The sequence below is a fragment of the Panthera tigris genome, chromosome B1 (assembly GCF_018350195.1).
Source record: "Panthera tigris isolate Pti1 chromosome B1, P.tigris_Pti1_mat1.1, whole genome shotgun sequence".
Classification (NCBI taxonomy): domain Eukaryota; kingdom Metazoa; phylum Chordata; class Mammalia; order Carnivora; family Felidae; genus Panthera; species Panthera tigris.
In genome coordinates, this window is record NC_056663.1 from 171,246,339 (window position 1) to 171,272,882 (window position 26,544).

The window sequence follows — 26,544 nt, forward strand, 5'->3', positions numbered from 1 at the left end:
TGTTGCAAATGGCAAGATTTCATTTTTTTAGTGGCTGAATAATATTTCATTGTATATATATTTGCAACATTGTCCTTATCCATTCACCCATTCCTGGGCATCTAGATTGCTTCCATGTCTTGGCTATTGTAAATAAGGCTGCAGTGAAATGGGGGGCGGTGCATATATTTTCAAATAAGTGTTTTCATTTTCTATGGATAAATACCCAGAAGTGTAATTGCTGAATCATATGGTGATTCTATTTTTAATTTTTTGAGGAACTTTCATACTGTTTTCCATAGTGGCTGCACCAATTTACATTCCTACCAGTAATGCCCAAGAGTTCCCTTTTCTCAACATCCTCACCAACACTTGTTGTTTTTGTCTTTTTGATAATAGCTATAGAATGTATAATTTTTAAAGAGGTTTTTGATAGATTCCTTTCTTATTTAGGGTAAAGATCTGTCTTCCCATTTTAATTCAAGTAGGACTACTTTTAGAGGTATATACCAAAGCACGCCTGATCGTCTTAGAGAACAGTTTATAAAACGATTTGTTTAGTTGTTAATTCCAATAATTGTTTAGATGAGGTCCTAATTGGTATGGCACAGTAGTAATAATAGCTAACGTTCCTTGGTTTCTTACTACATTTCACTTGCATTATCTATTTTAATCCTCACTAGTACTCAAATATAGGTAATATTATCCCCATTTTACCAGGTGAGGAAACTAAAGTTTAGAAGTGTTAAAGACCTTGACCAAGGTCTTTGAAACTCTTAGAGGTTTGCAGATCCAGACTTTTTTTTTTTTTAACGTTTATTTATTTTTGACACAGAGAGAGACAGAGCATGAACCGGGGAGGGTCAGAGAGAGGGAGACACAGAATTGAAACAGGCTCCAGGCTCTGAGCTGTTAGCACAGAGCCCGACGCGGGGCTCGAACTCACAGACCGCGAGATCATGACCTGAGCCGAAGTCGGCCGCTTAACCGACTGAGCCACCCAGGCGCCCTGCAGAGCTAGACTTTAAATCCAGGTCTTTTCTGCAGAGCTCTCATACTTAACCAGCTAAGCACACCTGCTCTGTTGTTTTCCCAAGCAATTGCAAGTCATGAGTTACTGCTTTAATGGAGAGAGGGTGTCATTATAAAGTAACAAGGCTGAATTAAAAAGTTGCATGCTCCTCATTCTCTTTTACTATATGGCCATCTCTATTTTAAGATTTATCATGTCATTTCTAAACATCATAAAATTTCTCAGCATAGGGTGGACATTCATAAAAGGATGATGTATATTTATTGATAGTTTTTTTCTTTTAAATTTTCTTTTTAAAAATAATAATCACATGGTTCCAAAATTGTGTAAAAAGATAAATATTGAAAACTTTAGTTTTCATCTCTGTCAGAGTCTACTCCTCCATTCCACCCCCAACCCCTGTGGTATCCATTTTTATTAGTTCCTTATAGCCATGGTTTATGCAGATCTAAGCAAAAAAGGGAAAGTATTTGTTCTTCCCTTTCAAAGATGCATTTTCTACAAATAGAATCTTTTTTTTTTTTCTCTGCTTCGAATTTTCCATGAGAAAAAAATCTCATTAACAAAGTTTACTCTCTTTCTAGTAGTCTTCCTCTACAGTTTAGCGTTCTTCTTTGGGAAATTTAATAATGTGAAGCAGTTTAGGTAGGTCACAGGTGATTTTTTTAAAACTCCTTAATATAAATGGGTGAATTGTGCTAGATCACAGTGTATTTGAAAATTATTTTGACTAGAAAAAATCCCCCAAAGCTGGACTGCTCCTCAGTGTAGTCTGTGTTTGTATCTGGTTCTGAAGGTACAATATATCTACTGCGGTAGCATTTGTTTAAAAAAAAAAAAAAAAAATCTTTCTAATAAAGATTATCCACTTTTGGTTAAATCCAATGGCTAACTTTCCTTTCTTCTTATTCATTGTAGTTGAGGCAGTCCCAGTCCTACTGCACAGACACAGAATGTCTTCAAGAATGTAAGTAATGATGGCACAGGAGGAGCCTTGCATTGGGGCAGAATTAGAGGACAGATGACTGTGAATGTTGGAAATTTTATTTATGGTTTGTTGTTCAAGGAAATGGTTCTCAGTAATGTATTTCCTACTTAAATATTTCATTTTTTAACTTAAATATTTTTTTCTTCCTCAAAAACAAATTTTCATTGAAGAAAATTTTAAAATCATAGATAAGGAAAAACTTGCAGAATACTAAAAGATAACCATTATTGACAACTTGCTGTAAAACCTTTCAGAGCTTTTTCTTGGCAAATATATGTGTAACGTGCACTTCTGGCTGGTCACACTGGAACAGCAAGGCTGCTAGTGCAAACCCCTCACCCTTTCTCTACCATGTCTTTTTTGCATCCATTGGCAGCTTTGGGAACTTTTGAATGGGGAGAGGAGCCCATTCTTTCCCAGGGTGTGGAGGCTTTGGGGCTTTGGCTCTGACATTAGCATTCTCTAGGGAGCAAAGGCAGTTGGGAAGTTTCTCCATATGGCTTTATGGGCAGTGGTGATGGTAAAGTGAGAATCAGAAGAGAAAGATGGATCCTGCATTGTGAATATAGCCGATAGACTTGGTGGCTATTAGGTGAAGCACCATTTTTACAAGACACAAATAACTTGAGGGGTTCTAATACCTAACATTCAAGCCAATTCTGTCTTAGCCATAATGATTTGACTGTAAGAATGGAAGTATGACATTAATAGGAAGGTGAAGCCTGACACAATTAATTTCAGATACATTTGTGAAAATGGGATCACTTTGTGTGTATTGTTTTTCACCACTGTATTATAAACATATTAGTGTATATTTATCTTAAAAATAGTTACTGACTAAATAATAATACATTTTGGGAATACATCAGTGTTTAAGTGATTTCCTTTTATTGGAATCTTAGCCTGCTGATGTATTTTTTGCTATTATAAATAATAGTTGAACAGATATCCTTTATATGCATATTTTTAATTAAATTATTTTTTACCTTAAAATTTTATTTTTCATTTTACAGAGAGAGCTTGCAAGTTTGGGAGGGGGTTGAAGGGGGGAGAGAGAGAGACAGAGACAGAGACAGAGAGACACGGAGGGAGGGAGGGAGGGAGGGAGGGAGAGAATGAATCTCAAGTAGGCTCCACACTGTCAGCACAGAGCCCAACAGAGGCTTGATCCCATGACCCTGGGATCCTGACCTGAGCTGAAATCAAGAGTCAGACCCTCAACTGGATCAGTCACCCATGTGCCTCTGTTTTTTACCTTTCCTTCTACTTCACCCATTTCTCCCACTCCTCAGCCCCCACCTCTGACAACCACCAATTGGATCTTTGTGTCTATGAGCTTATTTTGTTTTGTTAGATTTTACATATGAGATAATACAGTATTCATCTTTCTCTATTTCCCTTATTTCACTTCCATCCATGTTGTCACAAATGGCAAGATTTCATTGTTTCTTATGGCTAAATAATATCCTATTGTGTGTATGTATATATATATATATATATATCCATTCTTTATCCATTCATTGTGGATGGACAATTAGATTGTTTCCATACCTTGGCTATTGTAAATAGTGCTGCATTGAACATGGGAGTGCATATATCTTTTTGAATTAATGTTTTTGTTTTCTTTGGAGAAAACCCAGAGGGGGAGTTGCTGGGTCATATAATGGTAGTTCTTGTTTAAATTTTTTGAAGAACCTACATACTGTCTTCCATAGTGGCTATACCAGTTTGCATTCCGATCAACAGTACACAGGGTTCTTTTTTCTCTACATCCTCACCAACACTAGTTATTTCTTACCTTTTTGGTAATAGGCTTTCTAACAGGTATGAGATGATATCTCATTGTGGTTTTGTTTGCAGTGTCCTGATGTTAGGTGACTTTAACCTGTTTGCCATCTGTGTCTTCTTTGGGAAAATGTCTATTCAGATCTTCTGATAACTTAAAAAAATTTTTTTTTAATGTTTATTTTTGAGAGAGAGGGAAACAGAGTGCAAGCAGAGAGAGGGAGGGAGACACAGAATCTGAAGCAGGCTCCAGGCTCTGAGCTGTCAGAGCCCCGACGTGGGGCTCAAATCACAAACCATGAGATTATGACCTGAGCTGAAGTCACCCTAAATACTTTAGCTTTGTAATAGAATTTGAAATCAGGGATTGTGATGCTTTCAACTTTTTTCTTTTCTCAAGATTGCTTTAGGGTCTTTTGTGGTTCTATACAAAGTTTAGGATTGTTTGTTATATTTCTGTGAAATATGCCTTTGGAATTTTGATAGGAATTGAATTGAATCTGTAATTGCTTTGAGTAGTATGGACATTTTAACAATATTAATTATTCCAGTGTGTGGGCATGGAGTATCTTTTTATTTGTGTCTTCAATTTCTTTCATTTCAACACACAGCTTTTTCACCTCCTTGGTTAAATTTATTCCTAGGTGTTTTTTGATGCAATTATAAATGGGACTGTGTTCTTAATTTCTCTTTTTGCTAGCTTGTTATTAGTGTATAGAAACACAACAGGTTTTTGTGTTGATTTTATATGTTGCAATATTAGTGAATTTGTTTATTCTAACATCTTTTTGATGGAGTCTTTAGGGTTTTCTATACATAATGCCATCAGCTAATAGTGACACTTTTACTTCATTTTAAATTTGGTTGCCTTTTATTTCTTTTTCTTGCCTAATTGCTCTGGCTAGGATTTCTAGTACTGTGTTGGATAAAAGTGGCCAGAGTGAACATCCTTGTTGTGTTCCTGGTTTTAGAGGAAAAGTTTTTAGGTTTCACAGTTAAATATGGTGTTAGCTTTGGGCTTTATTATGTTGAGGTACATTTTCACCTTGTTGAGAGTTTTTGTAATAAATGGATGTTTAATTTTGTCTAATGCATTTCCTGCATCTACTGAGATGATCATATGACTTTTATCCTTAATTTTGTTAATGTAATATATATCACATTGACTGATTTGTGATCCTTAGAGTAAATCCCACTTGATCATGATGTATTATCTTTTTAAAGTATTGTTGAATTCTATTTGCTAATGTTTTGAGGATTTTTACATCTGTGTGAATAAGGGACATTAGCCTCTACCTTTTTTTCTTGTGGTATCCTTGTTGGTTTTGGTACTAGGGTAATGTTGGCTTCATAAAATGAGTTTAGTAGAATTACCTCCTCTTCTGTTTTTGGATGAGTTTGAAAAGGATTAGTGTTAATTCTTTTTTAAATGTTTGGTAGAATTCACCAGTGAAGCTGTTTGGTCCTGGACTTTTGTTTGTTGGGAGGGTTTTGATTACTGATTCAGTCTCCTTACTAGTAATCAGTCTGCTCAGATTTTCTGTTTTATCATGATGCAGTCTTGGTAGGCTGTATGTTTCTAGGAGGTTATTCATTTCTTCTAGGTTGTCCAGTTTTTTTCTGTATGATTATTCATACTAATGTTATGACCCTTTATATTTTTATAGTATCAGTTGTAACATCTCTTTCATATCTGATTTTAGTTGAGTCCTTTCTCTCTTTTTTTGGTTAGTCTGACTAAAGGTTTATCAATTTTGTTTATCTTTTCAGAGAATTAGCTCTTAGTTTTATCAGTCTTTTCTAGTATCTTTTTAATTTCTTTATCATTGATTTCTACTCTAATCTTTGTTATTCCCTTACATCTACTAACTCTGGGCTCTATTCTGTTTTTTTTCTACTTTTTGAGGTATAAAGTTAGATCGTTTGAGACTTTTCTTATTGCTTGAAGTAGGCATTTATCACTGTGAACTTCTCTCTTAGAACTGCTTTTGCTCGTGGCGTGCCTGGGTTGCTCAGTCAGTTAAGCATCCAACTTTGGCTCAGGTCATGATCTCATGGTCTGTGAGTTTGAGCCCCATGTTAGGCTCTGTACTAACAGCTCAGAGTCTGGAGCCTGTTTTGGATTCTATGTCCCTCTCTTTCTCTGCCCCTCCCCCACTCACACTGTCTCACTCTAAAAAATAAATAAAACATAAAAATAATAATAATAAATAAAAAGAACTGCTTTTGCTGCATCCCCCAAATTTTAGTGTTATAATTGCATTTTTGTTTGTTTCAGGATATTTTTGACTTTATAAAATTTTTCTGGGGTGCCTGGCTGGTTCAGTTGGTAGAGCATGCAACTCTTAATCACAGGGTTCTGAGTTCAAGCCCCATGCTCAGTGTGGAGCCTAGTTTTATATTGCTGTGGTTGGAAAAGATGTTTGATATGATTTCAGTCAACATATGATCTATTCTAGAGAAAATGTTTTCTGTGCACTTGAGAAGAATGTATATTCTGTTGCTTTTGGAGGGAATGTTCTATATATACAGTTAAGTCCATCTGATCTGACATGTCATTTAAGGCTGATGTTTCCCTATTGATTTTCTGTCTGGATGATCTATCCATTGGCGTAAGTGAGGTATTAAAGTTCCCTGCTATTATTGTATTGCTGTCTATTTCTCCATTGAGGTCTGTTAATATTTGCCTTATATATTTTGGTGCTCCTATAAATATTTACAACTATTGTATCCTTTTACTGGATTGACCCCTTCATCATTATGTAATGCCCTTATTTGTCTCTTATTATGTAGTCTTTGTTTTAAAATTGATTTTGTCTGGGGCACCTGGGTGGCTCAGTCAGTTCAGTGTCCAACTCTTGATTTCGGCTCAGGTCATGATCTCATAGTTCATGGGATCAAGCCCCTCATCAGTCTCTGTGCTGACAGTGTGGAACCTGCTTGGGATTCTCTCTCTCATCTATCTCTCTGTCCCTTCCCTGCTCACTCACTCTCTCTCTCTCTCTCAAGATAAATAAAAAACATTCAAAAATAAATAAATAAAATTTATTTTGTTGGATATATGTATTAGCTACCCCAGCTTTCTTTTGGTTTCTTTTTTTTTTTTTAATGTTTATTCATTTTTCAGAGAGAGACAGAGAGCATGAGCAGGTAAGGGGCAGAGAGAGAGAGAGAGAGAGAGAGGGAGACACAGAACTTGAAGCAGGCTCCAGGCTGTGAGGTGTCAGCACAGAGCCTGACATGGGGCTCAAACCCACGAACCGTGAGATCATGACCTGAGCCAAAGTTGGATGCTTAACTGACTGAGCCAGCCAGGCACCCCTCTTTTTTTTTTTTTTTTTTTTTTAACATTTATTTCTTTATTTTTGAGAGAGAGAGTGAGCACAAGTAGGGGAGGGGCAGAGAGAGTGGGGGCAGGGTGGCAGGGGGACACAGAACCTGAAGCAGGCTCCAGACCCCTCTAATGCGGGGCTTGAACCCATGCACCACAAGATCATGACCTGAGCCTAAGTCAGACACTTAACTGACTGAACCACCTAGGCAACCTCTTTTGGTTTCTATTGCATGGAATATCTTTTGCCATGCCTTTACTTTCGGTCTCTGTATGTCATTACATCTAAAGTGAGTCTCTTATAGGCAGCATATACATGGGTTTGTTTTTTGGTTTTGTTTTGTTCTTGGTGTTTTATTTTTATTTTGAGAGGGGGTGGGGAGAGGGGTAGAGACAGAGGGAGACAGAATCTGAAGCAGTCTCCAGCTCTGAGCTGTCAGCACAGAGCCAGACACAGGGCTCAGACTCACCAGCCACGGGATCATGACCTGAGCCGAAGTAGGACACTTAACTGAGCCATCCAGGCACCCTGGGTCTTGTTTTTTTAATCCATTCAGCCACTCTATGTCTTTTTTTTTTTTTTTTATATAAGCTCTATGCCCAACATGGTGTTTGAACTCACAACCCTGAGATCAAGAGTCATATGCTCTACCGACTGAGCCAGCCAGGTGCCCCACCACTCTGTCTTTTGATTAGAATTTAGTTCATTTACAGTTAAAGTACTGGACTCCTGGCTGGTTCAGTCATTAATCATCTGACTTTAGCTCAGGTCATGATCTCACAGTTCGTGAGTTTGAGTGCCTCTTCGGGTGAGCTCAAGCCCCGCTTTCGGTACGCCCCTCTTCTCTCTCTCCATCTCTCTCTGCCCTCTCACGTGTGCCCTCCCTCTTAAAAAAGAAAAAAAAAATACAGTTTAAGTAATTAATGATAGGCATATACTTGTTGCCATAGCGTTCATTGTTTTCTGGTTGTTTTTGTAGTTCCTTTCTGTTCTTTTCTTGCTATCTTCCTTTCTGGTTTGATGACTTTCTTTAGTGTTATGCTTATATTTCTTTATCTTTTGTGTGTTTACTGTAAGTTTTTGTTTGGGGGTTTACATATAACAACTAATAGCCATCTGTTTTAAGTCAATAACTTAAGTTTGATTCCATTCTCTTTTTTTTAACTTCTTTTTTTTAAGTTTATTTAGTTATTTTGGGAGAGAGAGGGAGTGTGCAAGCAGAAGAAGGGCAGAGAGAGAGGGAGAGAGAATCCCAAGTCTGCAAGGAGCCGGACTCAATCCCACAAACTGTGAGATCATGTCCTGAGCCAAAATCAAGAGTCGGATACTTAACTGAGCCACCCAGGTGCCCCAAGTTTGATCCCATTCTAAATCTCAACATTCTAACTTCCCTTGCTACATTTTATGTGCATTTTAAGATTTTTGACATGTTACCAAATTGCATTTATTAATAGGCTCTGTGCTTATACATACCATCCCAAAGCTGAGCTCCACTTTATTTTGTAATGAAGCTAAAATATAGTAAGGTACTATTTTAAAGGCACTTGTTATTACATTATTAATTATTGTTACTATTATGTGAACTGGGTGTCCCATTAAATTCTGTAAATATAACAGCTTAGAGAAATAGGAGCTATTACAGTGCTTAGCCCAAAGTAGAAATTTTGTCAGAACATTTTCCATTGGTGCATCAGGGTAGTAATTATATGCTTCTGGACAAGAAGGTAACGGTAATGTGTAGACGTTGTGTTAGGTTGTTGGGGTGATGTGTGGTGTTTCCCCCACTCCAGATTTCTTTATGTTGCTTTTTCAGTGCATTCATTAATCTGCAGTGTGCTTTCTGATAAGCAGCTCAAAATTTTCCTCCAGCAGGTAAAGCTAAAACCTGTTCTTCTAGTTGAAAATAATCTTACTGAACTTCTTATGGAAAAACAAATATTTATTACATTTGTGGTATCTGTGATCCTAGAGCCCAACCCCACCTGTAAACCAAATATACTCTTACTTCTTTGAATGAAATTTCATTTCTTTAATCTAAACATAAAGACAAAACTCTAGAGCTTAAATATTAATTTAGTTATATTGGCCAGTTTTTCTTCCCTGGTTCTTTTAGTGTTTGGTGGAAATCCTTTCTGAAAGTCATGTTTTTAAATGGTTTGTGCAGTTGTTTCCTGTAGGTGTTAGAATTACTTTTCTTTGTATTCTAAATTTTCTGCAGTGAATTAATGCTGTTTTCATAAAATATATTTTAATCTAGAGTTCCTACTGTCCCCTACTCAGGTTCAGTAATTTGCTAGAATGGCTCACAGAACTCAGGAAAACAGTTTATTTACATTACCAGTGTATTATAAAGGGTACAACTCAAGAACAGCCAAATAGAAAGGGTGCACAGGGCAAGATATGTGGTGGAAGGGTGCAGAGTTTCCCTGTTTTCTCTGAGTGTGCCACTTTCCCAGCACCTCGATGTATTCACCAATCAGGAAGCTCTCTGAACCCCATTGTTTAGAGTTTTTATGGAGATTCTATTCTGTAGGCAGGAATGATTAAATCATTGGCCATTGGTGAGTAAGTTGATCTCCAGCCACTTTCCTGCCTGGAGGTTAGGTAGTGGAGCTGAAAGTTCCAGCTCTCTAATTATATGGTCAAACTCTGGCAACCAGACCCCATCCTGAAGCCTATAGAGGCCCCCAAAGTCACTTCATTAGCATAAACTCAGGTTTGGTTGAAACGTTTATTATTAATTATAAAATGACATTTCTTTCCTATCTCTCAGGAAATCCAAGAGTTTTAGGATTTCTGTGCTAGGAACTGGAATGAAGACCAAATATATATTTCTTTTTTTCTTTTCCTTTTTTTTCCTTTTTTGTTTTGTCTTGCTTTTTTCTTTTTTTGAGAGAGAGAGAGCGCGCACACATGTATGTGTGCACACATGCAGGTAAGGGGGAATGGCAGAGGGAGAGGGGGAGAGAGGATTTAAGCAGGCTCCACACCCAGCATGGAGCCCGACGCAGGGCTCAGTATCACAACCGTTAGATCACAGCCTGAGCAGAAATCAAGAGTCAGGATGCTTAGCCGACGATGCCACCCAGATGCCTCTATATTTCTTATTATATCACAATACTCATTGTGCTTGCCATGGTTTGTTGCATGAATTTGAGGTGATTTAATTGAATCTGAGCTCATTACTTTGTGTGGGAGCAGAATTTAGCTGCAGTGTATTAGCAGATTCAGTTGGTACATGATTCTTTTTTTTTTTTTTCCAAAATGACAAAAGGATCAATTTATTAAGAGGACAATTACAACAGTAAGTATGGATCACCGAATAGTGCATGATTCTTTATATTGAGCTAAACTCCCACTTCATTGTGGTGTCCACCCATAGTTTTGCTCTCTAGAGCAGTAGGGAGCAAGTCTGCTCACTCTTCTGAAAGACTGCCTTTCAGATAAAATGTTGTGTGGAAACCAGCTCTATCACTAACTTAATTCTGGAGTAAATCAACTTGAAAACAGGTAGCTATACTGTGAGGATAATGTAATTACTCCATACAGCCCCAAAATTGCAGAGTTAAAGCCTCCTGGTGCTAATGCACCACTTTCACTGTTCTATTTCTGCTTTTCCACTGGAAGCCTATGTAAGTTTGTAGAAATAATCCCTTGGGATCTACCAGCTCTTAGAGCATCCCTCTCTACTCCTTCATCTTCCTGGTGTCCAGGTAAGTTAATAGCTTCACTGTGAATATTCCATTTGACAAGCTATTTGTAATACATTTGCTTATAACTAAAGACTTAAACGTTAAGCAAAGCAGAATGCTGTATTTTGATGCACAGAGTCCTTTTACATTTTTTGATTTGACATCTTGCCAGACGATACAGCAAAAAGTATTTACTCTCTTAAGGCAAATCATTTCCAGGCAGTGAGGGAACAGATTTTATATCTCCCATGTGATTGTACCCCTTAATATGTGTATGTGTCAAAAAGTTATCACAGTAAAAACCCCGGGGACCAGTGCCTGTTCACCTCTCTATACTGACTTTAAAATCTCTGTTCCTTGGGGTGCCTGGCTGGCTCAGTTGGAAGAGCATACAACTCTTGATCCTGAGGTAGTGAGTTCAAGCCCCATGTTGGGTATAGAGGTTACTTAAATAAAAATAAAACTTAAAATTAGGCGCACCTGGCTGGCTCAGTCAGTAGAGCTTGCAACTGTTAATCTCAAGGCTGTGAGTTCAAGCCTCACATTGGGCATGGAGCGAACTTAAAAAAATAAAATAAAAATAAATTTAAAAAAATAGCTGCCCGTTATATTTGTTTGTATCAGATACATGTAGTATGAGGGAGTTTGAGTAGCATACCTGTTTGGAGACTTTATGAAAAAGCGAATCTTGTCATAAGGGACTACAAATAATCACAGAATGCCATCGGTGATTCTATTCATGTCTGTTTCTGAATATTTCAAGAAGTCCAACTCAGTTCAGATACTACCCAGGCTCTCCAATCCTGAACTTTTTTTGTTTAATTCAATGTATTTTTTTATATATAGTTCACAAATCAAGGACTTAATTAATGAACACTGAAAAGTTATCTTCCTCCTTACATTTTCTCATCTACTCAGGTGCTGTCTCAGGTATTATTAGCTTTTTATGTACCTTTCCAGAATTTATTCATGTACAAGCAAACTGTATATTATTTACTTCCTTTCTTGGTACACAGTTTTTCACCTTTTTTTTTCAGTCAAAAAAAAAAATAGCATATCTCATGGAAACTTCCCTAAACATTTTTTTACAGCTTCATGGTATTACATTGTGCAGATGTTCCCCTAATTTACTAATCAGACACTCTTGGCAGGCATTTAGGTTTGTTTCTATTTTTTTCTACGTTTTTTAAAAAAAATAATCTTGCACAGTATACCTATGTGAAAATACATTCTAGAACCATCTTAATTTTATGGGGCTAATATAAATAGAAAAACACTGACTATGGTCAAGAGGTTCAACTTTTTTTTTTTAAGTCTATTTATTTATTTTGAGAGAGAGAGGCAGAGAGAGAGGCAGAGAGAGAGAGAGAGAGAGAGAGAGAGAGAGAGAGAGGGAATGAATCCCAAGCAGGCTCTGGCTCAATCTCAAGAACCATGAAATCATAACATGAGCCGAAATCAGGAGTTGGATGCTTAACCAACTGAGCTACCCAGGCACCCCAAGAGGTTCAACTTTAATTGATTTAGCTATTATTCTTTATTCTGAGAGGGGCCTTGAGTTATTGGAGAATAAGAGAAATGAACTTATCAAACTTTGAAGGTTAGGAAAATGATATCCGTTTAACCTTTTTTTTTTTTTTTAGCCTTTTAAGTAGAGAAATTTTACTGCACATTACTACCCTTCAGAGACTTTAGAGGCATCTTTAACTTCTTTTCTTCCCCCTTCTACTGTCAGTCCAGTCAGTCACCACGTGTTTTGCTTCTCCCATCCTACTACTATTTGTATTTGACCCTTTTCCATTCCCACTTCAGCATCTTATCCAGCCTAGTTATTCACACCAGGATATATCTGTACTCAGACTTTTCTGTGTGCATAATACTGGTTATGAATACCTCCTGGGGTATTCAATACTGGTATTAAATACCTTCTGTGTACCAGTCACTGTACTAACTGCTCCTTATGTACTGATCATTTCAATCCTCACAACTACTCTCTGGGATGATAGTAATATTTCCATTTCACAGGTGAAGAAATTGAGGCACAGAGATTATATAGCTAAGAAGTAATGGAGTCAAACAGCTATAAAACGGTCTCAGTTCTTGAAAAGTTAATGTCCTAATTAGAACAAATAGGAAGCCATTCCTTCAAACTAGGAATGCTACACTAGTCCAGAGAAGAAAGGAAGGAGAGGACTGAGAAAATGGAGATTTTTAAAAAAATGTTTATTCATTTTTGGGACGCCTTGGTGGCTTAGTTGGTTAAATGTTCGACTTCGGCTCAGGTCATGATCTCACAGTTCATGGGGTCAAGCACCACATCAGGCTCTGTGCTGACAGCTCAGAGCTTGGAGCCTGCTTGGATTCTGTGTCTCCCTCTCTCTCTACCGCTCCCCTGCTCATGCTCTCTCTCTCTCAAAAGTGAGAACAAAATGTTTATTCACTTTTGAGAGAGTGCAAGCAGAGGTGGGGCAAAGAGAGAGGGGGACAGAGGATCCAAAGCAGGCTTTGCACTGACAGTAGCGAGCCAAATGTGGGTCTTGAACCCATAAACCGTGAGATCATGACCTGAGCTGAAGTTGGACGCTCAGCTGAGTGAGCCACCCAGGTGCCCCAAAAATGGAGATTTTTATAGAAGAGAGTGATGTAGGTGAATAAATGGTGGTTATTTGGGTTTTTTTTTTTTTTAACGTTTATGTATTTTTGAGACAGAGAGAGATAGAGCATGAATTGGGGGGGGGGGGGTCAGAGAGAGAGGGAGACACAGAATCCGAAACAGGCTCCAGGCTCCGAGCAGGTCAGCACAGAGCCCGACGCGGGGCTCGAACTCACGGACAGCGAGATCATGACTTGAGCCGAAGTCGGCCGTCCAACCGACTGAGCCACCCAGGCGCCCCAATGGTGGTTATTTGTAAGCACATGCTAGACAGGGAAAAAATCATGAGTACCCCAGGACTGAGTTTGTAAAATTGGCAAATTCTTTCAGCCAAACTAGCATTGAACTGTTGCATCATATTCATTTGGGAAGTTTTTAAAATATTGTTGGTTCCTGACCCCATCCCTGAGCTGCTCCTGAATTAGATGGTGTGAGGTAGAGCCGTAGAATCTGTGGTATTGCTGTCATCACAGGCTATTCTTAAGCATAGACAGACCAGACTACCACTGGCTAAAGAAGGAAGAAGATACTATGGTTGACTAGAGCAAGAGGATGCTTTATGTGAGAAATATTTAGAGTTAATATGATGAGTAGGGCCAAATCCTATGAGGAAAGGCCAGGCTGAAGAGTTCAGAGTTGAAGCAGTAGTCAGTAAGTCACTGGGTTGGTCAGCAGATCTGTTACGAGCAGTGTTCTAAGCAGACTTTTCTGGCAGCAATATGCAGAAAAGAAAGACAGGAATAAGAACCAAGCTAGGAGACAGTTACAGGAAACTGAGAACCATAACATGACTGTGAGAGTAGGCATTTTCATGTCTACAAAGACATGAATTAGTAAATTAGTGATCCAAGGTTCAACCCCGTGAAGAATATTTTATGTGCAAAGAGTATCAAAAAATAAGAGACCTGGGGTGCCTGGCTGGCTTAGTTGTTGGAGCATTCAATTCTTGATCTCAGGGTTGTGAGTTCGAGCCTCACGCTGGATGTAGAGATTACTTATAAAATGAAAGGAAGAGGGGCGCCTGGGTGGCTCAGTTGGTGAAGCGGCCGACTTCGGCTAGGGTCATGATCTCGCGGTCCGTGAGTTCGAGCCCCGCGTCGGGCTCTGTGCTGACAGCTCAGAGCCTGGAGCCTGTTTCAGACTCTATGTCTCCCTCTCTCTGACCCTCCCCTGTTTATGCTCTGTCTCTGTCTCAAAAATAAACGTTAAAAAAATTTTTTTTAAATAAAATAAAATGAAAGGAAGAGACCCACTTTCAAATTGAATAATACATAAGAATTGACATTGGGGTTTCACTTCTGGTCTATACCATTAATCTGGCATTTTATTTCTGAGACAGGGGCACCATAAGAAGTGATAATGTGTAGAAGTCACAGTTCTCTTTCTTTAACTTTAAATAACCCAATTTTACCTAACCTCTACTTACAAGCTTATTCATCAAAAATCCTTTTTAAATCTGTTTTCTAATTTTACTACTCACAGGACTAATAATTTTCAGGTTCTGTCTCACTCTGTGGTATTGTCAGAGATTCTGACATGGCAAAGAGGTTGGTTAAGAGTACAGCCTCTGGAATGACACCAGCTGTATTAAAATCCCAGCTTTGCCACATACCAACTATATGACATTAGGATTTAACCCCCCTTTTCCCCAGTTTCTTCATCAATAAAATGAAAATATGGTAGTACTTACCATAAAATAAGATTGTTAAAAGGATTAACAGAGATGCCTGGTTCAAAGTAACGATTCAAATTTTAGCTATTATTTAGCAATAAAAATAATAGTATTTGCTTTTTTTTAATGTTTATTTTAAGAGAGAGAGGCAGAGAGAAAGGGCGAATCCCAAGCAGACTCCATACTGTCAGCACAGATCCTGATGCAGGGCTTGAACTCATGAACTGTGAGATCACGACCTGAACTGAAACCAAGAATCAGACACTTAACTGACTGAGTACCCAAGCGTCCCAATAGTATTTGCTTTAAAAACAACAACAACAACAACAACAAAACCCTCTCATGTGGTGCCTGGGTGGCTTCAGTCCCTTAACACACTCTGAGTTTTGATTTCGGCTTGTTATGATATCATGGTTCATGAGATAGAGCCCCATGTAGGGCTCTGTGCTGACAGTGCGGAGCCTGCTTGGTATTCTTTCTCCCTCTCTCTCTGTCCCTTCCTTGCTTACACTCTCGTTCTCTATCTCTTAAAATAGGGGCTCCTGGGTGGCTCAGTTGATTAAGTGTCTAATTCAATTTCAGGTCAGGCCATGATCTCATGGTTCGTGAATTCAAGCCCTACATCAGGCTCTGTGCTGACAGTGTGGATCCTCTCCCCCTCTCTCTGCCCCTTCTTCTCTCTCTCTCTCTCTCTCTCTCTCTCAATAAATAAATAAATAAATAAATAAATAAATAAATAACTTAAAAGAAATCTATCTTCTGTAATTTTCATTTATGACAACTGAGTTCTCTAATATACGTCAATTATAAGTCTGTTTTATTTAGCAGAAATTTGTTAGGCTCATACCATGGGCCAGCACTGTGTTAGGTACTTGTAATAATGAATTAAATAAGATATGGCTGCCTGAGGAGCTGGGAGAAACTATTACTGACACACACAGCCCTGACTTCTTTCTCCCGATAAATGGATAGATTTTAGAATATCTGTATCTGAATCCAACTTCTTTTTGTTAAAAAAGAAGGCCAAATTACTATCTCTTTGAGAATATCATTCAAGGGATCTTTAATTTATATATTATACAATTCACATGGTTCCTTTTCCTTAAGCTCTGTTATTTTTTCATGCTGCTTTTGTAATTAAAATTCAGAATTTTCCTGTCCTGAGGTAGAGTGTCTTTACTGTACATCAGGTGGTTTTAACCTGGGTTTTGTAGATCTCAGTATATCTGGGGATGGGTGGCTTTGTGGGTTCATGAACCTTCCCAAATGATATGCAAAATTGAGTGTGTATACATGGATTCTTACAGTGGAAAGAGTCCTTAATTTTTCTAAAATTCTCAAAGGATTCTGTCACACCAAAATATTAAGAACCACTATATATTAAAATCCTCATTTAATAGGTTTCGTCTTATGACTATTTTTACCATTTACCATTTAGATTTTCTCACAAGAAGAAAGGAAAATTCAAGATGTAATATTTCATAATTGTATTTCTTAAAATGTGTATACAATTTTTCATTGTATATTTTCAAATGTGTAATACAATTTTTGAAAATGCCACTTGAACATTAGAATTTATTCTTAAATTATCTAACAATATTATAACCATGCTACATTTTTTGTTGCAAATATATTTTTTGTTTTTCTTTAGTGCCAGGACCTTCTGGTGATAATGGCATCAGTATTACCATGATCTTGATGGCCTGGATGGTTATTGCAGTGATTTTGTTTCTACTGAGACCTCCTAATCTAAGAGGATCCAATCTTACTGGAAAGCCAACCAGTCCTCATAATGTAAGTGTTGTGGATTAGAAATTCATTTGGGTAGGGGTGGGTGTGGCCTGGGAATGGGAGGAGTTTGTTTTGACTGAAATATCTGAATTAGCAAAAGGAAGATTTAACTCATGGAATAAGTTCTTCCTATGTAGTTCTTGTAAATCTTGCAACCCCAAAAGGCTTAATCTTCATGGAGTTACATATAGAGAGAAACACAGACCAGTAGCCCAAAAAGAATTGTAGAATGAATTCCAATCTTTACTCACATCCCAGTCTTTCTCAACATAGAAAATGATCCAGTTCATAATAATCCACAGCAGTACTTCTCAAATCTTTCACTCCCCAGTTCCTCACAGTTGATCCCTTGCTTCTCATGGTTCCCGCTCTTTAAATTCTCTTACTAGCTATGGTTCATATTTTTCCGTCTACTTCACTTTTTCCCCTTCTGCCCTAGCTATTAAATTCAGTAGAGACCCTGAGCCTATCTGGCTAAATCCTGTTTTCCCATCCAGTTTCTCTTAAAAACTCATCCAGTTCTGCATCATAATAGATCAAACGCTGGCAAAGGAGAGATAGGATCATTCATGTTGATAAATCTTGATAGTCATGATTACTACCATTTATAGAACCTAGGTAAAAAATAGGATAAATAAAGTGACCCAACAGGCAGTGTTTTGTGCTATCTTGAATAGAAGAAACTCCATTGAAGGATTCCTTTTAATTGTTTTGAGAACCAGCATTTATATTTTTTCTTTTCTATTTGACTTGTATGTTATCTCTTGAAAAATATTTCCATGATGAATTCATTGTTGAACACCAAATTATCCCACTAATTCCCTTCTCCAATCTTCACCATATGGAATTGCTAAAATTATTTCTTTTCCACAATCTGTGTTGTTATTATTAGAAGTTTAGTTAAACTAATTTCTTACATAGGAGAAAGCAAATGATAATTGATCAGTGCTTTTTTTTTTTTTAATAGAACATTTAGTTATGTAGCCATGCTGATTTTAAGAAAGAAAGCATCATTAGCACGATATAAAGGGCCTTAAATTTATTTTTTGTTTTTCATGGAGAGGAAGATATCCATAAAACAGCTTGTATGTTGTCTTGATAAGGTGCTTTCTCTTCAGCCTTTTTTCTTACTTTCTATGCATAGTTTTACTACTTTCATAGCAAAGACCAACTTCCTCAACTTTTGGAGCTAAAGAAGTTCAACTTAATAAGCTGGTTTAGAAGCCATCAAAACTGACAGAAATTTAAGATAATAGTCCCTAAATCTTATTTCATTGTAGGCCAGCAGTTCTAGAAGAGTAGGCCCACTGCCCTAAGAATAAGCAAGAAAACATATTGACTAATTTTAGGCTATAGTTCATGTTTTGACCTATTTGAAAAATTGACCACCCTCAACTGGAGCCTCCTATAGCAGGTCACAGTAAATAAATGGAATCTTCTTGAAGGTTTCTAAAGCTTTGATCTTTCCTTTACAGTTCAAATACTTTCTCCTGCAAGTAACAAAAATCAGCTTGGCCTGGTTTAAACAAGTGGCTTTATTGGTTTACACATTAGAAAATCCAGAAAGGTTGTAGGATCAGTGTTTTAGATTGTTTAACAGTATCATCGAAGCCCTACTTTCTTTCCTCAGACCATCAGCTTCATTCCGAAGTGAGCTCCCTTTGTGGTCATAGGATGCCTGCCAACAGCATCTGGAGTCACATGCTTCCTCACTGACATTCTGTAGTGAGAAACAAAAATCTCTAGCTTCTCTTTGGTTGTACTGAGCTCAGTCATCTTAGCAAGAGGGATGATGCTACCTTTATTGGTTTAAATACCACTTCTGGAGCTGTCAGGGAGAGCAGTTTCCTCCATATCATACTACTGTTACACAATTTTCCTTTCTTCTGTGCTACAGAGAGGAATGAAACAAACATTGGTGAATTACAGTGTTAATCTAGTGTTCCCTTGTGCAGAAACATATAAAAAGTTAAATAAGTACATGATTAGGGATTGGAGGGTGGTGGGCATGCTGCTCAACACTTACTATATGTGTTAGATTAGTTGCACCGGGATTTAAGAAGTAAGTTCCATAATTTCTGTCTTTCTAATATGCCAGGGACAAGATCCACCAGCCCCTCCTGTGGACTAACTTTGTGATATGGGAAGTGAAAATAGTTAACACCTTGCACGACCAAATGAACGAAGATGACCAGAGTACTCTTAACCCCGTTAGAACTGTTTTTCCTTTTGCATCTGCAATATGGGATGGTATTGTTTTCATGAGCCTCTAGAAATTTCACTTGCAAGCTTATTTTTGCTTCCTGTGTTATCACCATTCCTTTTTACAGCATATTTGAGTAAATGATTATATTAAAAAAAGTTACATGGGCTTTTTTGGTTATCCTACACTTAAACATTCCACTCATTCTGTTTGTAACTGTGATAATTTTTGTGATGATTTCTGGCCTGATTGAAGGAAATTTGAGATCTCTGCATTTAAATATTTTAAACAGTTTTGATAGGTTTTAAAATTGCTTTTTTTTTTCATTAGGTATTTATAAAGTTACTTGGGGTTGTCTGAGATTGTATGAAAAAAAATTAGAACCACACTGTATTTACATTTACCTTGATTTGCGGGTGGCAGTTATCTCTAGTTCTTGGGACTGTGGCAGCCTTTGGAATATTTTACAATTCTGTGTCATCCACTACAACTGGCTTATATGGCTAGAAAAGGTAGGGAGAAGAAATGAAATAGTTGTTTACTAAGTTTTTTATTCCCGTAAAAATGTCTAATATTAGGAGAACTTTAAACATGATTTAAATATGGTGGATGATTTACAGTCCATTATAGCCTTACAAGGTTTGTGAAAGGAGGAAAAAAGTTAATTCTTTCTGCCTTTGCCAAGTATATTCTATACAGTAATAATTTAAGCTATAATTTATTTGTTAAATGGGTGCCTCTCAGGAACCTTGTTTTCTGTTCTAACACTTCCCTGTTAAATGGAACTATCTTAAAGCTGTATTGGGGACCTATTTGGTTACTGATATTTGAATGCTCTTTACTTATTTAGTCTATTTTTTCTGTGAGGAAAAAATTGAATCTTTTATTATCCTTCTTACTTTAAAATATATTTGATGAATTCTTAGTTTACTCCAAGGGAGAAGGAGGAAAATGAAAAAGCAATCAAGGATCTTTTTCTCACCCCTTATCTCATTCTTGTTTAGTAATAAGATGGATTGGGTGAGGAGGAGCATTAATATAAGTAAAATTTTGAAATGTATGAAAAGTAAAAGGTTGCATTGTTTTGCTCAGTTTGAAAGAAAATACAAATGGCATAAAAACGAAGTCTGCATGACCTATGTGGTTATGGAATTTTTTCTTAGCAAGTGATTACAGATGGTTTATGGGGGCTAGAAAATATTTTGCTATCAATGTAAGGATTTTTCCCCCAGATGAGTCTAGCTTTTCACTGTATTGATCTGAGAAATTACTTGTATGAATTAATAAACTTCTCTATATCATTGTACTGTTTAATAGAGTCTCTGATACAATTGTGTGATGCTCATAGGGTATTTCCCCCCTTTATTATGATTACATTTTAGGCCATAAACATTTTAAGGGCTTCATTCATTATATAATCCAATATTGACTGCTTGCATTCCTTTTGTGCATCTTGGCTTTGTGCTTAATTTCTTGACATAATATAACCTACTCAATTACTTTATGCTAATTGAAGGGTATCATAACACAGGTAAGTCAAATCTTGGATAATTGAGCACCAGAGGTTTAAAGTTCTTCCTCTTGCTGGGCCTGGAAACCTTCCCAGCTTTATAGCTGTTAGAGTATTTAATGCAGAAAGGGCAGGAATGGCATAGGATGGAGCTAAATCTCTGTAAGCATTCCTTTTTCTGCCCTTGCCCCCTAGACTTTGAAGGCTTACACATATATCCTAACAGTCTTTTCTCTAAGCTGCTAGAAAGCCAATCTTTGGCAGAGATACTGATGTATTTACCGAATCTGTGGCTCACAAATAATTGAGAATTGGCTTTGGTTGAAGCCAACTGGCCTAGACCTGGGAACAGAATGTCTGGTGTTAGCTAGAGACCTGCAAATCTAGATTCTTATTCCTGGTTCTTCATTTCTGTTATGTACACTTAATTGATAGTACATCTAGAATATTAACCTTTTCTATATGGACCATCTATTTAATTAGCAACAAAGCTCCTAGAGAAGTAGTTTTGGTTTTTTTGCTTATAAAATTTCTCCATATTCCTGAGAAAGACCATGTACTACTGCATATAAAGTATTCCTGTTAACCTAACTAGTAATTTATATTATTCTATTTAATTCTTAAACTTCTACATGTGGCCTTCTTATTGAGCACACTCTTAGTCATTACTTGGCTTGTAAACATTCACCTGAACTGTGGCTACAATCATTTTTAAATAATCTGGAAAAAAGAAAGCTAAAGCTTCACATTTTAATTTTTGGCTCTTAAATATTCCACAACTAACATTAATTTTATTTAAGAGTTATTTGATGTACCTTATGCAAAGTAATGTTTTCTTTCCATATGGAAAAAGTTAACATTGGAACTGTGTATAGTAAAAGATTTTATCATGTATCTATCCAAGCACTATCCCATAGCCAGCAGGTCATATTTTAAACTTGCAGAGATTTTCCAAAGTAACTGTTAGGTTCAGCTATTCCATGGTTACTTTTAGTGTCATTGTGTGGTATGTGATGTGGTAGTATTTATAGAATTACTGAATTTTTATATTTTCAAAGAAACCTTGGAAATTTATCACTCTGAATTAAAGTCTGTCACTCTAAATAAACATGTGCTAAAATTGGACCAGCGCATCAGCTTACGACACAAAATAGCAACTTGAAGGAGAAATGAAGCGTTTACACATAATGGATTAAATTTTTGTTGTTGCAATAGTAGGTTTAGTCTTAACATAATATTTCTAAATGAAAAATCATATGTATTTGTTACCATGTCTGATGATTGCTTTGTTAAAAGCAAAAGTGGTCATGTGATGTACTAAATATTAATTGCTGTTTTTAAATGTTTAAATCATGCCAAACAAATCATGTCTGTGCCATCCAGGGTTTATTGTAATCTTTTACTGAGTACTTGGACTGGGATAAAGGGCTTGTACTATGCACTTTTTATTAATGAATAAATAGAAAACGTTAGTAACGCATTGTTTTCTGTTTGGCTTTTGTGGGAATTGAAGCAAACATCTTTTGCTTAGTAAAATGTTAACATTCTTTATTAAACAATTTCTTTGTAAGACTATTTACTCCTAACTAAAGACATTCCATAGAGAAATGGAATTTTCAAGGAAAACATTTCTATAATAGCAGTAGGGCCAGTATTCAGAAGTAGAGATTCTGAGAAATCTTTAGGAAATTAGATTACAATTACATTTCTTTAGTTACTGTTTTTCAAATTTCTTCTAGGATGCAGGGTTGATAGACATTTGCTTTGAGGGAATAATATCCAATAGTATTAATTATTTGAGCAGACAGATGTTACTTAAAAGGAGCTAGACATGTAACTGTACTGAACACATGCCAAAGTAAGAATTTGCTTTTGTCCTGTGACCTGGAATGCATCCAGATAACTAGGATTGTTAATCCCCATATACATGTTAAAATTTTTTTTAGACAATTTTACAATTTTTTAAGCAATTTTACAATTGCTCTGGGCATGGTTATGGTATCAGTGTCTTTGTGATATTTAAGTGTTCTTTAAAACAGCAAAATTTGTGAAATACATAATTTCCTGAAGGCAGTTAATGATTTCAATCTCAGGTTTGTCATACATATGTCAGTAGATCTCTGAACCCCTGTAATGATAAGTTTTCATTAAATGGTTCTGCAGTATTAGTTTTCCTCTTAGAAAGTGGAATTCTAATAAGTTTTTTCTTCCTGCCATTTCATCTGATAGTTTTCTCAGCTCCAAATCTCAGTTTATAGAGTTGGTTTTTCTCCCCACCAAAAAGTTCCATAAACACCAACTGTGATTATCTATCATGCTCAGATTTTTAAAAATTGGAGTTATCAAGGTGATCTTTTCCCATGGGAAACTTAACTTTGCATATCTTTTCTCAAACAAATGGACTATGTTGGTTCAGTAAACATTTCAACAAGCATTTATATTTGTTAATTGCTAAACTGTTTCTGCTTTAAAATGGGTGTTATTCAAAATTAGATTACGGAAACCATTTTAAATCATCAGATGCCAAATTAATAACGTCTATTGAAAGGGAGGTGGAAGATGTCTGGGAAGCAGGGAATATGTACGGGTAAAGAATAATATGTGTAATTTTAAGAATAAGGCAACTTTCATATCAAAAAAGAATATTCCCTTATACAAAACTCTTCTTGTTTCTAGGAAATTTGGGAATGAGAAAAAAATATTTACAATCCCTGCAATACCAGAGGTCTTACTTCTTAAAAATCTGGTTCCTATATTCTCATAACTCAGACACACAGATTATGTCTTGATGATTAATGAATTTGAATTGCATTGTTTGTGAAGAACTGAGCAAAATTAAAGAGCACAAATACTACATAGCAAGTTCAGCATTATAGAATAAGTCTCCTATGTTGTTTTTAAATGAATCTGTTATATAGTTACTCATTAATTCAGTGCTAAAGGAAGAGGCACTGTACATTCAAAAGGCATTACAGACCCTGGCCTGAATGCAGCTCTCCCTGACAACTAAGTAGTATAGAAACATTAAACTTTGGAAGTCTGGATGTTTTAAAGGTGATTCCTTAACAATTAATACAGCAAGTAAAATTTTGTGGTTACAACATATAGAACAAATACAAATCTGACACCAGAGCCTACACTACCAACACATGGATTAAGATTTACGTCCTTGTGGGTGTCAGTTAAGCGTCCAATTCTTGATTTTGGCTCAGGTCATGATCTCATGGTTCATGGGTTCAAGCCCCATGTCTGGCTCTGCACTGACAGTGCAGAGTCAGCTTGGGATTCTCTCTGTCCCTTCCTCTCCCTCTCCTTCTCTCTCTGAAATAAATATTAAAAAAGGATTTATCCTTGCAAATTTGCTTAGCCTTCAATTTTAATCTAACAACCTTTTCTTTAAAATTACATTTTACTCTATTTTGTTTTACATTATACCTCTGTCAACATCCTATTTCCCAGAGAGTTTCACCAGCAACAGCCTACTGAAAGCTGATGTTCTCAGGCTTCAAGCATGATTCTGTTAGCCAAAGTTCAATGAGAAAATACAAGGCTTAAGGAAGTATTGGACTAAATAAAGTATAATTGAAAATTATATTTTCTCCATTGAAGGGGTAGTAATTTTCTCTCTACAACATCAAAGGTATTCTTTTCATTGTGTTGCAATATTTAAGAAATCAGAGTCAAATAGGTATAAACTAGCAACAGTTAAGGTTGAATAATTGTAGTAATATCCTTGTAATAAAAATAATCATAATAATCTTGTAATAAATTCTGATGCTAATCTATGAAAGTATCAAAGATATTAAAAGGGTGTTTTTGTTGAAGAAAGCTGTTTTTTATCATTCTGTAATTTTTGTCCAATTCTCAAACTTCTATTTTAATTGTAGTGATTGTCTCATGCAATAAAAATATTTAGTATTGCCAATAGTGTTTTAGCCTTGGGAAAAAAGTACTCAAGTAGCTTTGTGTGAGCTTGGCTTAATGCTAAGGTAAACAATTCATTCAGATTTTTAGTTTTTCTCACAATTAAAAGATAGCATATAGCTTATAGTAGTGATTCCCAAACTTTCTGGCTTGGGAGCCCCAAAGAACTTTTGTTTATATTATGCATTATATCTATCAATATATATACTGTGTCCAAAATTATAACAGAACATTTAAAAGTATTAAGTATTTTAAAATAATAAACCCAATACATATTAATAAAAAAATTTTTATGAAAAAATAACCATTTTCCAAAATGAAAATTTAGTGAGAAGAGTGGCACTGTTTTACATTTTTGCAAAACTCTTTGATAGCTAGCTTAGAAGAGAGCTGGCTTTTTATTTCTACTTCTACATTCAATATGTTACATGTTCCCTTCTCATGAAACTGTGTGAATGTTAGTTTTTGATAACTAAATGACTACTGGTATTTTGAGCAGCCTATATACCTTGACTAAGGAAAACAAGTTATGTGAACCTTGGGGAGCCCACTTAATTCGGAGCACCACTTTCCTCATTTACTTATCAAATATGATACCTACCACTTTACAGACAACTGAAGTGAAGAGCAAATGAAATGTGTGTAAAAATGCTTTGTAAAGTCCTAAATAAATATTGTTACATAAAGGCTCTCATCATCCCAACATACATACATACACACATGTACACACACACATATACACATTCACACTCTCCCTTTTCAAAACCTAAGTTGTAAGGAAACTGGAAATTTGGGGCATTAACACTGAATTTCCATTGGAAAGAATTCACTCAACTAAGAATGGGCAATGGAACCTTTAGGTCAGACATGGCAAAAGAAAAACATTGAAGATTAAAACATTAAATAGAATATCATAGTTTCCAATCAAGATTTTAAAATCCTTGGATGGAAACTGGAAAGCAAATACATTTTGACTAATAGATTAATAAATCCATTGCAATGAAAGCTAAAGAGCAAACTATTAGACTGTGGTTCTCAACTTTGCCTGCACATTGAGATCTTTAAAAAACCTGATGCTTTGGGGTGCCTGAGTGGCTTGGTCTGTTGAGCATCCGGCTTCGTCCCAGGTCATGGTCTCACGGTTTGTGGGTTCAAGCCCTGCGTTGGGCTTTGTGGTGACAGCTCACAGCCTTGGAGCCTGCTTCGGATTCTGTTTCTCTCTCTCTCTCTCTCTCTCTCAAATATAAACAACAACAACAACAAAAAAAAAACCTGATGCTTTGGCCCTACACCTCAGAGATTCTGTTAGGGCTTTGACCTAAACATCTACAGGTGAATCCAGTAGCAGCTAAGGGTAAGAACTGCTGGTATAAAGAATGCTAAACTTTAAAGCTCCTGGGTGGTTAAGTTGGTTAAGTGTCCCACTCTTGATTTTGGCTTAAGTTATGATCTCACAGTCATGGGATCAAGCACCCCATTTGGCTCCATGCTGTGGAGACTGCTTAAGATTCTCTCTCTACCCCTCCCCTGTTGCTCATGCTGTCTCCTCAAAAAAAAAAAAAAAAAAAAAAAAAAAAAAAAAAAAAAAAGGCTACCTTATGTTTAGTTAGTTCTAGAGATAAAAAACAAAACAGAAACAAAAGCAAACAATCATTTCTTTCTAATTGATTTCTACATATTGGCATGGAATTAACTGAAACCTTAAATTCTCCTGCAGTAGTTTATTTTTACTAGTGATATTTCACAGTTTTTCCCGATGCATAAAAACAATGCCTTTATCTTCTCAATTATTTCTTGTGGGGATGAGGAAGGGAGATGTTATACTTCATGGACATTGGCCCTAACAGAAGCCTGTTCAGTTCATGTGAAGGCTCTTAAAAAGAGAGAGGGGCGGGGAGGGAGGAAGGAAGGAAGGAAAAGAAAGTGGGATTATTACTTCACAAGGACTTGGATTACAACTGTTAATAGGGTAAATATTCCCT

At 36.5% G+C, this 26,544-nt stretch overlaps 1 protein-coding gene and 1 long non-coding RNA gene across 5 annotated transcripts in view; one reads left to right on the plus strand and one right to left on the minus strand.

Moving 5' to 3' along the window:
* SMIM14 (small integral membrane protein 14) overlaps nt 1-20,939 on the plus strand; it is a 77,756-nt gene extending 56,817 nt beyond the window's left edge. For all 4 annotated transcript variants that reach the window (XM_042984697.1, XM_042984698.1, XM_042984696.1 and 1 more), the window contains 3 exons: nt 1,931-1,979; nt 16,786-16,928; nt 19,024-20,939. In XM_042984697.1, the coding sequence (XP_042840631.1) occupies nt 1,931-1,979; nt 16,786-16,928; nt 19,024-19,056 (225 nt within the window). In that variant the 3' untranslated portion in view covers nt 19,057-20,939. The remainder of the gene's footprint in view (nt 1-1,930; nt 1,980-16,785; nt 16,929-19,023) is intronic.
* LOC122238056 lies at nt 18,442-19,621 on the minus strand. Its single transcript, XR_006217042.1, has 2 exons — nt 19,533-19,621; nt 18,442-18,816 (listed from the first exon to the last, which is right to left on the minus strand). It is a non-coding gene; the product is annotated as an uncharacterized LOC122238056 (long non-coding RNA).
* Nucleotides 20,940-26,544: the final 5,605 nt, after the last annotated feature.